The 14,611-nt window shown below is 43.7% G+C and overlaps 1 protein-coding gene across 4 annotated transcripts; it reads right to left on the minus strand.

Moving 5' to 3' along the window:
• Positions 1-1,987: 1,987 nt before the first annotated feature.
• On the minus strand, positions 1,988-12,932 carry anos1a (anosmin 1a). 4 transcript variants are annotated; one of them, XM_084667921.1, is made up of 14 exons: positions 11,320-12,932; positions 9,854-9,901; positions 6,295-6,360; positions 5,744-5,966; positions 5,422-5,606; positions 5,126-5,255; positions 4,556-4,761; positions 3,927-4,059; positions 3,624-3,734; positions 3,081-3,169; positions 2,781-2,952; positions 2,432-2,655; positions 2,182-2,323; positions 1,988-2,043 (listed from the first exon to the last, which is right to left on the minus strand). In XM_084667921.1, exons 1-14 carry the CDS (start codon positions 11,626-11,628, stop codon positions 1,988-1,990), a joined length of 2,094 nt encoding a protein of 697 aa, XP_084524047.1. In that variant the 5' UTR covers positions 11,629-12,932. The 4 variants fall into 4 exon arrangements, with proteins under 4 accessions (XP_084524047.1, XP_084524046.1, XP_084524045.1 ...); XM_084667920.1 differs by having other exon boundaries at positions 3,624-3,749; XM_084667919.1 differs by having other exon boundaries at positions 3,624-3,772; positions 3,923-4,059.
• Between the last annotated feature and the right edge of the window lie 1,679 nt (positions 12,933-14,611).

Below are 14,611 nucleotides of genomic sequence, written 5' to 3' on the forward strand. Positions count from 1 at the left end.
GGTTTCTCTCTCTCTCTCTCTCTCTCTCTCTCTCTCTCTCTCTCTCTCTCTCTCTCTCTCTCTCTCTCTCTCTCTCTCTCTCTCTCTCTCTCTCTCTCTCTCTCTCTCTCTCTCTCTCTCTCTCTCTCTCTCTCTCTCTCTCTCTCTCTCTCTCTCTCTCTCTCTCTCTCTCTCTCTCTCTCTCTCTCTCTCTCTCTCTCTCTCTCTCTCTCTCTCTCTCTCTCTCTCTCTCTCTCTCTCTCTCTCTCTCTCTCTCTCTCTCTCTCTCTCTCTCTCTCTCTCTCTCTCTCTCTCTCTCTCTCTCTCTAGGGAGGGTCATAAATGTGCCTATACCAGTATAGGAACCAGGGCCTTTGAACACCCATAAATCCTTGGCAAAGATAGAGGGCTTATGCTCCCAGCAGGACAATGTTTTATCCAAATGGACTTCGAGAGCAGTGTACCCCAGGGCATTCATCTATGTTACCTTCATTCAAGTGCTCTATATTATATTCCATCTTGCTGAACAAATCTGATGGACGTCATTTACATAAGTGTAATCATTTCCAAACCGTTTTATAGGACACGCTGTACAATTATTGATATGGCAAAACAATAACAAAGCATCTCGTTAGATGTACGTGTTATGAATCAGTGAGTGTGAATGTTAGCATACAGTGATTTAATGCATTAGACCATTGGAGAGGGCATGTAAATGTATATTGTTTTCATATTATACAAAATGAAAGAACTTGCCAGAACATTGCAGAGTGACATGAACAACATGTATGCCCACCAAACCGACCACTCTCTGTCCCTCTCACTCTTTCTCTCTCTTTCTCTAACACACACACACACAAACACACACACACACACACACGCAAACAAAACACACATTACACATACTCAATTAAGAAGTGCTATATTTCCATGCATGGACAGCAAACACCCACAGCCTGCTTCAGTCTGTGTATGATACCATGTGTGTGGAGCAATGCCTGTGTTCTCTGTGTTGTACATACCAGAGCCTATGAAGCTTGGGCCTACTGGTTCCACACTAACCACTGCGTGGTGGAGAACAGTGGTTTCAGGGTTAGCTTTTAGATGTACACACAGTCAAGGTAATGAAAAAGAGCTCTCTAATTAGAAAATCCCAAACCAGAATAAGATGTGTGGACAAGTTTAGGGATGCACAACAGCCTACACAATTTAGTTCTATACCCTTTGGAATGAACTTTAATACAAAAACAAATTGTTTTACAGGGTCTCTCACAGTTTACAAAAGGGCTAATTAGAAAGAAACTCACATCCAGTGAAAGATACACAATAACAGTCTACTGTACAATGCTTATCCTTACATATGAATTCACCACTACAGACATAAATAAATACAGACAAGCACTATTATGTACAGTATTTACAAAGGAGGTTGGCAGTATATAATATTCAGATCTTTGACAACATATAAAGTAACATGGTCATCATAGCTCGGTTGAGTGACAAGAGGAAAGTAATACAAAAGGCATCATGCCAGGAACATTGGGTTCTTTCATGCCGGATCACCAGACTGACTGAGTAAACATCATGTAATATAAGCCATTGTTTACCATAAAAACTACTAATTAACATGTCCTCATGCGAGTACAGGGCTTATTCCACAACAGACACACTATGGGGTATAATATGGTCATCGTCATCAGTAATGGACTGGAGCTGTGTAAAAACCAGAATGCTTCCCTTCTTCAATCAAAGTACGCCTTGAGGGTTTCCTCCTTGAAGAAGGACCGTCATGTTTGACAATATGTTTTACTCTCTCAGAATGGCACTATATTTGGCTTGTATCTGAGGTAATTTGGGCATAAAATTTGAGCCATTCACGGTATGTCTTTCAGAGGCAGTATGTGTCGTTTTTTTTTACAGATCAGTTTGTGAGGGAGAAACCTTTCAGTGGCAACACCACTGGTAGTTAAATGTTTCCTGGATCTTTGTTGTGTAACAGGTAAGACATTTAGTGCCTCTCGATCATAGGCTGGTGCTGCTGGTGATGTTTCCTAAGTCTGGGTCCTGAAAGACACAGAAAGTGACTTCAATCTACTGATGATTAACCGATGGCAACATGACCGTGAGGGGCTGAGAGAGACAGAGTCATTGTATGAGTGTCTGTCTGTGTGTGTGTGTGTGTGTGCACGTGGGTGTTCTTACGGTGCTGCACGGCAGGCATGGAGATCGGGGTGTGGAAGGTGCGGGTGATGACGGGACCCTCCCCTCCTGTCCCGATCACCTGGACCTCCAGTCTGTACAAGGTGGCCAGCCTCAGGCCAGACACCACCAGGAAACTACGCTCCTGGGGAGGAGGGGACAAAAAGACGTGAAGAATGATACAAGAATTACGGGGCAATAAGTTCTGTTCATTTCGAGAACGAGCTGCATTGTCTTGTCTTGGAGGGCTTACCGGGGGCAGGATTTGGGACTGGGAGATTAGGCTGTTGGGCAGGTTGCTGTGGCGGCTGGAAGGGGAGACCTCGGCCCATGTGACCTGAAAGCCGGTCAGCTGTAGGGAAGCAGGAGGCGGGGCCAGCTCCCAGGCGAACACCACTGTGACGTTTCCTTTGTGAGCCATGAAGGACGCCGTCAGGTTCTCCACCTTGGTTGACAGCTTTGGAGGGGTCACCGCCACTGGAGCAGATCCTGAGAAGGAGGGAAGAGAGAGAGTAAGTGGGTGAATCCACAGAATAAAGGACTCCTAGGTATCTGAAGGGCCAAGACGTTTGGGTGTTAAGATTTAGGCTGCCACAGCTCACCCATTGCCCCAGGACAGGCGATGGTTTTTGGGCTCTTGGCTTGGATGGTGGCACAGGAGGGAGTGAAGAAGCTGGTGCTCTCGACTTGGGGCCGACCCTTGGTGCCCAGAGGTTGGAGGAGGACCTTGTACTTACAGGAGAAGAGCAGACCTGGAAGGCTGATGAAGTTCTCCTGGTCCAACAGAGACAATAAAGAAAATCAAGTGGAGGTCAGCCTCCAGCTTAGATACACGGTCAAGCTGCGTTGCCTCATGCTGTTTCACCGTGTTTGTTTTTTTGTTTCGGGTGGACTTGGGTTACCTGGGTGATAACTTTCTCCATAGGCCTGGTCTGGTTGTGTCTGCAATATTCTGGGACCCACTGGACACGGTAGCGCACTACAGAGGGGTCTGACGGAGAAAAACACGTCACTTTTCTAAAGGACCATGGGAAATACATGTACAGAACAGCACAGTGTGCAAAATAAGGTCCATTGAATACAGGAGGACGGAAAAAGGAAGCATTCAATCAGATTTCCTCATGCATGTGTAATACTACAATGTGTTTACTATCTTAATCATTGGTTAGACGGCAAATATGACAAGATGGCAAGGAGGCTGACTCTTTTCGTACACGTGACTGACTCAGGTATCTACTGTACCTTACCAGCTTTGAACAAAGCACCCTTTGTGTCAACGGCAGTTAAAAAGGGAATTATAATCTCTCTGTTTACACGACCACAGAGACAGGCAGTGTTCTGCGTGTGAGGCTGAAGGATTTCCTCTGGGACTGTTGTGGATTAATATGGAGGCAGGGTTGTGTCTGGGGTTTCCCTCGCAGAGCTTGGCCTGTGTTGCAGCTTACCTGGGCTGCTCTGCCAGTACACTCGCACCTGCAGCTGCCCGCCCTGGTAGAAGGGCGTGCCCACATCAAGCACACCTGATGGAGGTCCCACTGGTGTAGTGCCGGAGCTGGCTTGCCGTTCCTCCTCTGAGTTTTTCAAAAAAGACCGTCTCATCAAATCCAACATAATGATTTGAATGTCAAACCCGCAACCTTGAAATTGGAATCATAAAGGCCTAAGACGGTCTTGTCTGGACTGGATTGATCTGCGTACATCTGATCTGAAGTGAAGACAGGTTTTAGCTGGGTGCGTGTGAGACATACTGAGCTGTGTGGAGAAACGGAGGCTGGCCTTGGGGCTCTTCAGGGGAGTCTGTCCCCAGTAGGACACAGCCTGGACCTCCACACTGTAGCTCCTGTTGGCCCGCAGACTGTCCAGGTCCACATAGTCCTGCCACTGTACACAGTACACACACAGACACTCAACACATTGATGTGACACACTATTTGAGGTGTAATGTGTGTATATTGAGAATAATATATGGATGGGTTTCTCATAGAATTCCTCTTCTTTCTACATTCACAGTTGAAACTTGTCTGAAAAGGGCCAATAATTACTGAGAAAGAGATAAAAGGTAAAGTAACTGTTTGCATGCTATTATAATTTCCTTTTGTGAAAGAGAGCTGAAAGAGAGCTGACTTTGGCTATTCCAGATCCATAATTTGCAATGAATTTGCCCACGGGGACAACAATGTGGTTTCAGTTGGAAGCATCCAATTCAACAGTTTCATGCCATCAGAACCACACTCTTGTTGTTTATCTTCTCGTTCTTAATTGTGGCTCGAGGACAGACAGGATTGGCTGAGGAACAGACCTCCACATTAGTCCTTCCCCAGGGGAAGCTGTGACGTGCCAGCGAGTCTGAACAGAACAAGGAGAGACAGGGACTCACCCCTCTCACGGTCTTCCTCCTCTTAGTCTTGGATGACGCGGTGGCATCCTTGGTGGCAGTCCAGCTCCAGGCCACCTTGATGTGGTGAACGGGGACATCCAGGTCTGGGGACACAGCCCACTGCACCCTGACCAACACAAGCTGGCCAGTGCCAAAAGTCATGTTGGTCACCCTCAAGTCAGATGGAGCAGGGGGTTTGGAGGGGTCTGTGAAGGATATCACTGTGTTATCAATTGTGAGTCACTGCCAGTCCCAGGACTGGAGGAACCAATAAAATGACAAGTTAATGTCCATTAAAGCCATGTAGGGTAATGGAACTGTTGATGGCTAGCAGCCAAAGTAATTAGTCTGGATTCAACTTCATTACAGTCAGTGCATATTGCCTCGGGGTGTTTTAGCCCATCTCTCTGTCTCTTTCTTTCATGCTCTTTCTCTCTCTCTCTCTCTCTCTCTCTCTCTCTCTCTCTCTCTCTCTCTCTCTCTCTCTCTCTCTCTCTCTCTCTCTCTCTCTCTCTCTCTCTCTCTCTCAAACACACGCACGCACGCGCACTCAAACACACAGACAATGACCTTTTCTGGAGTGGATGTGGCGACTGGGAGTGGTGAATCCTCTTGTGCCATGGATGTTCACTGCAGCCACTCTGAACTGGTACCACCTGCCAGCACGCGTGTCGGCCAGCCAGGCTTTCTCCTGCGTGGTCTGGGAAGAGAAGAATGAATGGGAGTTGTAGGGATGCGCAGAGAAAAAGACTATAACTGAACAAGCAAAATTCAACAATATCATCTTTGGTATGGCGTCAAAACAATAGGATTTCCAAGCCATCAAGCTAGCCTACTAGTTAAAAAAATGCAGACAAAAGGATCACCTGTGCTACCGTCTCCCAGGGCGTAGCGGCGTCCTCACTCGGCTGGATACCGTAGTTCCACCTTCTCTGGAGGACATACACGACGGGGTCGGCAGATACATTGAACCTGGAGGACCAGCGCACCTCCAGCGGGCCTGAAGGAAGCTCCTGGAAGATCAGCTCTTTCCTGGGCTTCAGAGGAGCACCTGGTCGGGGGTTAGAGTGAGCAAAAAAAAAACACTGAACGTTACATTTGGAGGGGCCTGGTGTCGCGTCGAAGTTCCCCCAGCATTTGAATGTTCAGTCCTTTGACACCGTCTGCCTGTGGCCTCTCTCGTTCTACCTTTGTAGAGGTTCTTGGGGGGCTGGCAGGTGTGCCCGCAGCCATTGGGGCAGCACTTCTTTAGGGCGGAGCATTCTCCATCCTCCTCGCATGACTCCACGCAAGCCGCCGCGAAGCCGCTAGCTTTCTCGGGAGGGGGGCACTCCCCTTGTTTCACCGCCACAACCGACTGCAGAAACTCACAGCTCGTGAGGCACTCTCCGTGTTTCTTCTGGAAGGAGCGCTGGAGGGGTGTGGAGGGGACAGGGAGACCAAGCACATGTGCTTTACTACTAAAGCCAGATGACTTATTAAAAGGGAAAACTGATAGAAAAGATCAGTGTCTGATTACTTTGCTTTCTGGGAATAATAGTGGACTGAAGAGGACTGTGGGAAAATATTTTAAACGTTATCACTTTATTTTGCCTGGATGGTAAAATGCTTTAGTTAAACACCAACATGTTTAATGTGTTATTATGTACATATGACAAGTATGGCACTGTAAAGCATGTTGATAGGTCATTCACAAGTGAATGCTACACATTATAAGACAATGAGTAAGAGTGTTATACCTCACAAAGGTCCCGACACTGACTTCTCCTCTTCATCTCCCAGGAATCCTTGCAGGGCTCCAGACACTGTAAGCAAGAAAGAAACTCTTGACACCGTTTTAATTGTCTTAACTTTACGTAATACGGTTGAAAATTAAACCAACAGCATCATTAAAACAACATCTTGAAGTGTGTTTAGAAGTGAGTTTGGTGTAGCAGGTTGCCGGTCAGAACTGTTGCCCCCCCCCTCTGAGAGTGTCTCCCTGCATGAGTAAGCAGGACCGCCCAGGGGAATACTCCCATTTCCAATTTCATGCTGTAATGAAACACAGTGGTAGCTATGGTGGAGGTGGAAAACTTTGCACAAGGGCAGACTGTACAGAGACCATCTAAATGTTACTGTGTTGCCATTAAGTCGTATCCCCCACAGTATAGTACACACCCTGTGAACACGTACCCCTCAGACATGTCTTGTAGTATTATGGAGACAAGAGGGACACAGTGATGTTTGAGAGTGAAAGTAAGAAACACGTTTGACTTTTATTACAGTCGAGGAGTGTGTATAACTGTGCATGTGAGTGTGTATGTGTTGAGGTGAGAAAAGGGAGAGATGGGTGTTGTTATTAGCGATGGTCGGAAACTATGAATAATGAGAGAGAAGGAGGCGTTTAAATGCAGCTGAGGTGCTCACTTTATACAGCAGGAAATGCAGAAACCCTGCTGAGCCCCGAGGCCCCATGGCAAGGACTGAGGGGGGTTGGTGGGGTATCCTGACATTGAAATAACTGTTCCATTCCAATCATCACTCCTGCAGCACTCCAACAAGGTCTAGCCTCCACATCAGTAATGCTCATACATCACTCCCAGGTTTCTTGAGAGACGTCCCTGAATAGTAGCGAGTACAGTGTGCACCGACAGATCTCAGAGTGTATAGAATCCCAGAGTCTGGCATTCTCGTGGCATGTCTGCGTTGAGTGTGCCAGTCCTGCCATCTCTTATCTAGCCATGCTGGTCTCTATGAGGAGATGGCTCCTGTAATTCATACTGACGGTATGCCACCCCCCTCACCCCCACCACTATTGTGCCAGAGCGTCAGTTAGTTTTCCGCCCCATTTCAATCTCCAACCGACCATTTGCTTCTACTGCCGCAAATAAAGCTGACTTCTGGGACTCTGACTGACAGTGAGTGGAGGAATGCGAAGGCAGATTCTTTTTGTCCTTGGTGCATAAATTGGATGCAAGGCTGGAGGTCAATCCTGATTTAACTGTTCACTTAGCTCGAAAATGTTGACCTGCTCCAAATTGGACAACTATGCTCACTCTGCAATGTGCATGTGCCCATTCTGCCGTGAAGAGGGAAAACAGCTTTCTGTGAATGTCCAGCCATAATGGGCTGTGCAACTTTCTTGCTGATCGAGCATAACGCTGCTCTTTTTGGTGCCGGCACTAACCCTCAACAATGTTTGATTCTCTGCCTAGATTACGCCCTAGAGGAAAAATACACTGTCTATGTCGTCGCTTCCAATTTCTCCAAATTGCACCAGCTTTGAGTGGCTTCCAGAAACCATTCTCATGTCAATGCCAAACTACAGTTTTCTGCTGAGGGTACTCAATGGTGTCATGTAGTACGATCATGTTTGAAATGTATCACTTAAAATGGACTGTAGGCCAAGGAGTGTGAGGTGACTAATAGATGCCAAACATTGTTGGACTGACTGAGAAGACCGTGACGTGGTATGCTCTAATGGTTCATATAAGCATTCTTACTTAGGGAGCTGAGAGGCCAGTGTCATGACATAGCAATTATGACAGTCCGTAGCACATAAATGAGGAGTTACTATGATACTCCCATAGCACGCTAAGCTCCCAAATGAAGAAGTGAATGGACTTAGAGTCAGAGTGTGCTAATCATCCACAGTAGCTCTAATTGACTGACTGCCTGGAGGAGATAGTGACAGCAGGATTAGCATTCAGTCATTATCACAGGACTCTGCAGAGACAGCATGACATCAGGCCAATTGACCATGGGCTGAGTGAAGGACTAGCTGACAAGACATAACTACCATGTAAAACAGTTAAGGTTTTTTTTACAACATTGCTTTTTCCACTACTCTGTTACACATGCTGTCAATTAAGCGTCTTTGGTAAACATAGTTTACTCACTCACACAAACATACAGTATGCGAGTTGTGTAGCCATCAAAACATATTGCATATTGCAACGCAACAAATTGAGCCAGTTCACTTGGCATGCAATGATTTCTTCAACGAGAACTCCTTTGATCAAATGCTGCAACACATGAAAGGGAGTGATATTTGTTTGTATTTGTAGAGATATTTTAGGAACAGGAGCGATGAGTCAAATCTTGGGAGCCTATCAAATCCCTTTGAAGTAGTATTACAGGTATTGCAGGAATATGAATAGGCATAGTAAGAAAATATGTTTTCTCAACAGTCTTTTAAGGCTTCACATTAAGCAATTAGGTGCCATATAATTACTTTCTATTTTCAAGAGGATTTTAATTGAGAGGGCGCTTTCTTAATGACTGAAACATTACACTTAACTGAACATTGATTGTGAACAAAACAACATGAGCCAACACACTAGCATGGCACAGAGACGACAGAGGGAGATTTGACCTTGGAGATGAGGAGATGAGGAGAGATGTAGAAAACTTGCTAAACAGTTGGACACAATTATTTTCTCAAAAAGAGTTCAGGACTTGACTTTTGGACCTTTGAATCTATGGTGCTGTCATATGGATAGCCACCATCAAACAAGCTTTTACAGCAAAAAGAATAAACAATCGAGATGCCATTAAAACTGACAGCATTTTGTCTCATGACATTAATTAGGTACAATTAATGTACTAAATCATTCACTCTGTGATGATCTTAATGCAGACATACATTTGTATCTGCAAGAGGGAGCTTTGATTATGCAGTTTATGGGAATAACCATATCGGCAACATGTCGGCAAAATTTCACAGTCTTGTAGAGAAGACGTGGTTATCGAACTGAAGGCCTGCTACAGCAAGTTAATGTCTTCATTAACGCAAATAATTCAATTCAACTCATTAGTCAAAGGGTCAATTTGACTATATGATGGGATTCTGGGGACGGCATGGATAAAATGCTGAATGCCTCTGTGCATGTCTATCTATCTCTGCTGAATCTCCACACATGACACAGAATACTGTATATATCCACATATAGTATTCTAAAAAACGAAGTTGTGGAGAAATGGCGCAATCCCAGCCTGCAAAGCACTTGTTTATGCCTGAAGTGGTTGACATGATGAATGAATGTGCACCCAATGGGCCTAAATGTGATGTATAGAGGTACAGTACATTACTGTACCTTGTTCGGTGATGTATGGTATTATGCTCTTCAGAGAACTAGGTAATAGCAGGAATGGCAAACGCTCGTATAGTGATTTATGGCACTATTTTCTGTCATGGTGACTTACCCTGAGGGCTCCTTTCTGAAAATAGACTATTTCCTCAGATTATTTCACAAAAGATATGATTTCATTCAAGCAATGGTTTTGTATGGTATGATGTTTAAATCATGTGTTTACCTTAGCACATTGTTTATGGCTTTGACACCAGCTGAGGGACCCGTTGATCTGTAGAGAGCAAGGAGAGGATGTGAGAGGAGAGAGGAAAAGTGAGAGGAGGGAAAGGAAAGGGAGTGATGAGTCTGGGTTAAACTGTCAAATACTAATGAAATCAAATTCAATTGTATTCCGTAGTGCCACTGATAAAAGATTGTAATATAATCTGAAGGGACAGGATGGAAAATCCAGCACGACTGTAGGAGGCCAGAACCTCTTCTCCAGAATTATACTCTAGTGGTGTTGACCACCAGTATATCATAGTTGGACCTTTTATGAAACAAATTCTCATTCAAAACCCTCAGACAGCAGCTTATCAATATGGAATCAGTGAGAGTTCTAAGCACTGAACTTGCTAGCTGGAATCTGAGGAAACCCAAAGATACTATCATCTTAATTATGTCTGACAAAAGATTCTGTTTATTGGCCCCTACTGCTGAAAATGAGCATTCCCACTCTGTCAAGTGGTAACAGTCAGTCATTGTTATGCAGTCTGACATAGTATCCACTGCAGATAAGGACATATCTGATCTATGTCCCTCACAGATGGAAAGGGTGGGATTGACTCGTCCATTTAGCAATGACCCCGCCACATCCTTCCAGAGTAGTCATAATACCCGTCATGTCTTGACCTCTGCAAAAGGTCATAAATGTTAAATTTGTGGTGTCCATTCCTATGATAATGTCTTTCACAAATGTCACTTTTCCCTGTTTCTCTATGGATCTACAATGCACACTGTGTTTCATAATAGCCTACTGGGAAAATACAGTACATTCTTGTTTTGCATTAAAACAAATCTAGGGCTACTTTTTATAGTGGAAGCAACCGTGTACTGTAAATAGGCCTTTTAAGTGCATATGTTTTGTATGGGTGCATCTCCCATATGTAATGGTGGCTTTCAATGTGATCATGCATGTCTTTGTCAGCTCTGTGTGGCCTAATACAAAGATGGACCAGGACATTTTATTTCTTCAGTAGGGCACATATCCGAGTGAAGGGATTGGTATGGATGTAATCAGGATAACAAGAGTGTTGTTAGTCAGGCCAGCATTCCCCAAATGAAAACAAACAGTATGGAAATAACTTTTAATGAGGGACACACACGTGCAAACGCACATACAAACACAGGAGGCATCATCATGTCAACATCAATCTGCTTGAAGGTTAGGATTTTCACCATAGCTGTCTGTTATAGATAAGGGATGGATGACATGTAATCAACGTTATATGTAAGTATTGAATTATTGAAAGCAAATGCAAAAACACATTATTTCAGGCACATTTAAATCTAATTTAATTGGGATATACTATAGCCTTTAGACTGTCACACATAAATAGTGATGAACGCATACGTTGTGATACTATTATCCTATAGTTTGGTCGATTTCAGTCAAATTAACAGGAAAGTGCACGCGCTTTTTGAACTTACCTGAACGTGTTTGGAGAACGTTGTGATGCTCGTGCTGTGTAAACTGAGGCACCGTGACGCACACCTCGCGCGGAAAATACTATTCATAGACGAAGAGTCATCCTGCTTCTTTGCATAAACATTCCCCAGGCTAAAGAAGAAAGTAGTCCACAAACAAAGTCTCATAAAAGCATCTATACCTTTAAGCAACATGATTTTGAAGCACTGTTGTCTTGCGTCGGTGTAAGCAGGTAGGGGTATCGGACACTTAGTGGATGCGGTCAGGGACTCGGATGAAACTTCAACCATCACTAAGGGAGGAGCCACCATCCCAGGCCGAACTTCCAATGGGAGTTAAGAGAAACGCCGAGTCTATTGAGGTATTTTGTTTGCAGGTTCGCCTGGTTGTCCATTAGGTCTACAGTTTGGACTACCAAATGCTGTTGGTGGTCGTTTCAGCCAGACCACCCAACTCATTCCCCAAATGCCGTTTGAGTTTTGGGTTGTTAGGAGTGTGAATCTATGAGCTGTAATGCCCCACTTTTTGATGAGTCTATAGTCAGCATTATGATGGTTACATTAACGCAACAAATTATATTCTTTGGATTCAAATGACTCAAAGGTGGGGTAGGTTGACACTATGTGTAGGCTTGTTTTATACACAGATCGTGTTTAATAGTGTAAGACAAGAAAAGCATGCATACAAATAAGAGAAAGTTCAAATCATTGTATTCAAATGAACTAATCTAATGTAGGTATTTCATATGTTAATCTAGTGATCTAGTTCATCTATATTACAGGGGAGCTTGAATAGAGATGTTTGTGTCCAACAGAAACCTTTCTGCAGGGAGGAAGTCCTTTTTTCAAGGGAACCCCATCATTTTCAACGGTAGCTGCAAAACAACTATTTTATGGAGTAAACCATAAAACTAAACACTACCATATTTTGCATGGTATCTCTCCACATTTTGGCACTCATTTACCTTGCCCAAGGACAGGAGGAAGCGTGACGTGTAGGAAATACTGAAGAAATCCTCTTTCTCACAAGTATGTTGTAATGGCCCCTGCTTTGTATGGGAGTTTCCTAGGGTGTTAATGAGGTACCCATTCCTCTGCCCTCTTAGGATTTATGGGGTAGAATGCTTCATGGAATCACAGCAGCTGTTCTGTCTGCAAAGTAATGAGCGTTTACAGGTGAGGGATTTTAACACTAGATTTAGAGCCAGTGTCGGGTCAGCTGCATTTACCTTCTTCACTGAGAAAATCAAAAAAACAAGTGTCTCCAGACCCTTGGCGTTGGTTGGTTCTCAACTAACTGTATCTTTGGGAGCTTTGCCTGCCGTTAGAATGCCATGTAGCAACTCTCAAATGTTTTCTCATTCTTGAGAGTTGCTTTTTTCAGATAAAGGTGTCGAATGACAATAGGCATGGCTCCCCTGGTGGTCAACCTCACATGATTGTGAGAAATGCATCACTTCATTTCTCCGAATTCCGAGTTTTTCCGAGTTCCGAATCCAAGTTTTTCTTACAAAATATTTAAAAGATAACTGAGGGGAAACAAAATTAATGACCTCATTACGGTCCTGTGTGTATGCCAGTTATTATATGGTGTTTAAAGCTTGTGTGTGCGTGTGTGTGCGCAGACCTGGGGTGGGGAATCCTAGCAGGTGGTGGAGGGAGCATGGTGTTGGTGTGGGGTCCAGTGGTCTCCTGCTGACTGCTGCATGATATTTCCACATCCCTCCCAGTGCCCTTATAGGGGGAAGCCTCCTTTAATGGAGATCTCAGCTCATAAAGTTAGGGATCCCCCGTGATTATAGGAGTGTGCATGATGACCTCCTTGGGCGTGACACAGGGTTGTTAGCTACTTCAGCTCTCATTACTCTGGTGGGGGGATCTCTAGTGTGGTGCCTTTACACTCAAACAGGAACAATGTGTTAACAGTAGATTATTCCATAAACAATAGACAATTCTGCTTTTTGTCTTGACTAGGAAAGGTTACAGGTGACATTATACGAAACGCTTCTTGTGATGTATGTCAGTAGTTATCACTCAATATATTGATACTGTAGTGACATCATTATTGACATGCCGCTTGTTCTATGAGTAATGGATTGTGGGCTTCAATACATTGTCCTATTGACTGTAGGAGGGTGATATCTCCATAGGAAGACAGGTTTATCTTCATAAGCATCATTATGATGTCATCGTAAAAGATCATTTTCAGTTGAGGTGAAATTATATAAGCAGCAGGGTGAAATATTAATGTATTAATGTGAAGTTATTTAGATAATAGTGATAATCACAGTGCCAACCTTAAACACACTATACAACATTCATCCTAATAATGCATGAATATCTGAGACATGAGGCCTGATCAGGGCAGGCTTTATACTGTCTGGCAAAACAGCGTAACACGTTACATTTGTAAGAGCTCTATTGACATCTAGTGGACGGAAAGTGTCGTCATAGTTTTCAAGGACAGCAAATATTAGTCTGTGTTACATACTCTATGTGATGTGGCATAATGACAGGTATGACACAGAGGGCCCTCTACTTTCCAGCCACATATGTTCCAGCAAGCCTGATCCAACCAAGTGCTTGATTTATTTGGTGAAACCACTGTCAATCCAACTCAAGTAGGAAGAAGGTGAGAAAGATCAGTCAAGAATGAGGTGTATTTCTCATATTAGAATTTATTTATGCCAATTCTGTAGTGTAGTAAGCAATAACACAAAGAGAGACTAAAGTTCTATGAACTAGGAAAATTACAATAGGTGTAATTCATACATGTAATGCAGTCATAATTTGAAAGGTTCCTCAGTCACCGATTGTTGAAAATAATTGATCAAATATCAGTTTTTCATAGAGATTTATCAGTTGCAGCGGTCAAAAGAGCAGCATCTGACATCGATGCTGGAATTGAGTCCCAGAATTGTACAATCTGATTTCTTCATGCATCTCTTGAAATATGAGATAGCTAAGGAGGAAGAAGAGACAGAGACATTTTATACTTGAAAGAGTACTGGTTTACCAGTGTACCATTTGTGACTGGTTACTACTGTATATCGAGGACAATTCTTCTGTTCATGGATAATACAGTTACTAAACTATTATGATATAAAAACAAAAAATGTCATCACTGTCATCTTGGTTAATTACATTCCTTGTAATGTATTTGCATGCAACCAAAGTGTCTGTGAAATGAGTCTTGTCTGTTGTTTTTTTGCAACTGGTGAGATACATTTTGTATGCTGAAATATTCTGAACTATTTCAAATGGTAATTAAAACTGGTCTGCTGTGACTATACAC

Source organism: Hypomesus nipponensis, chromosome 12 (assembly GCF_054491055.1).
Source record: "Hypomesus nipponensis isolate SF chromosome 12, ASM5449105v1, whole genome shotgun sequence".
NCBI classification, from domain to species: domain Eukaryota; kingdom Metazoa; phylum Chordata; class Actinopteri; order Osmeriformes; family Osmeridae; genus Hypomesus; species Hypomesus nipponensis.

Bases quoted from the DNA above. Each gene is read 5' to 3' on its own strand.
- anos1a (XM_084667918.1), bottom strand. From the start codon at position 11,628: ATGGTGGCTCCTCCCTTAGTGATGGTTGAAGTTTCATCCGAGTCCCTG. The intron at 2,324-2,431 runs GTAAGCCCTCCA...CCTCCTCCCCAG, and splicing joins AGTCCCAAATCCTGCCCCCG to GAGCGTAGTTTCCTGGTGGT. The intron at 2,044-2,181 runs GTAAGAACACCC...TGTGTCTTTCAG, and splicing joins CATGCCTGCCGTGCAGCACC to GACCCAGACTTAGGAAACAT.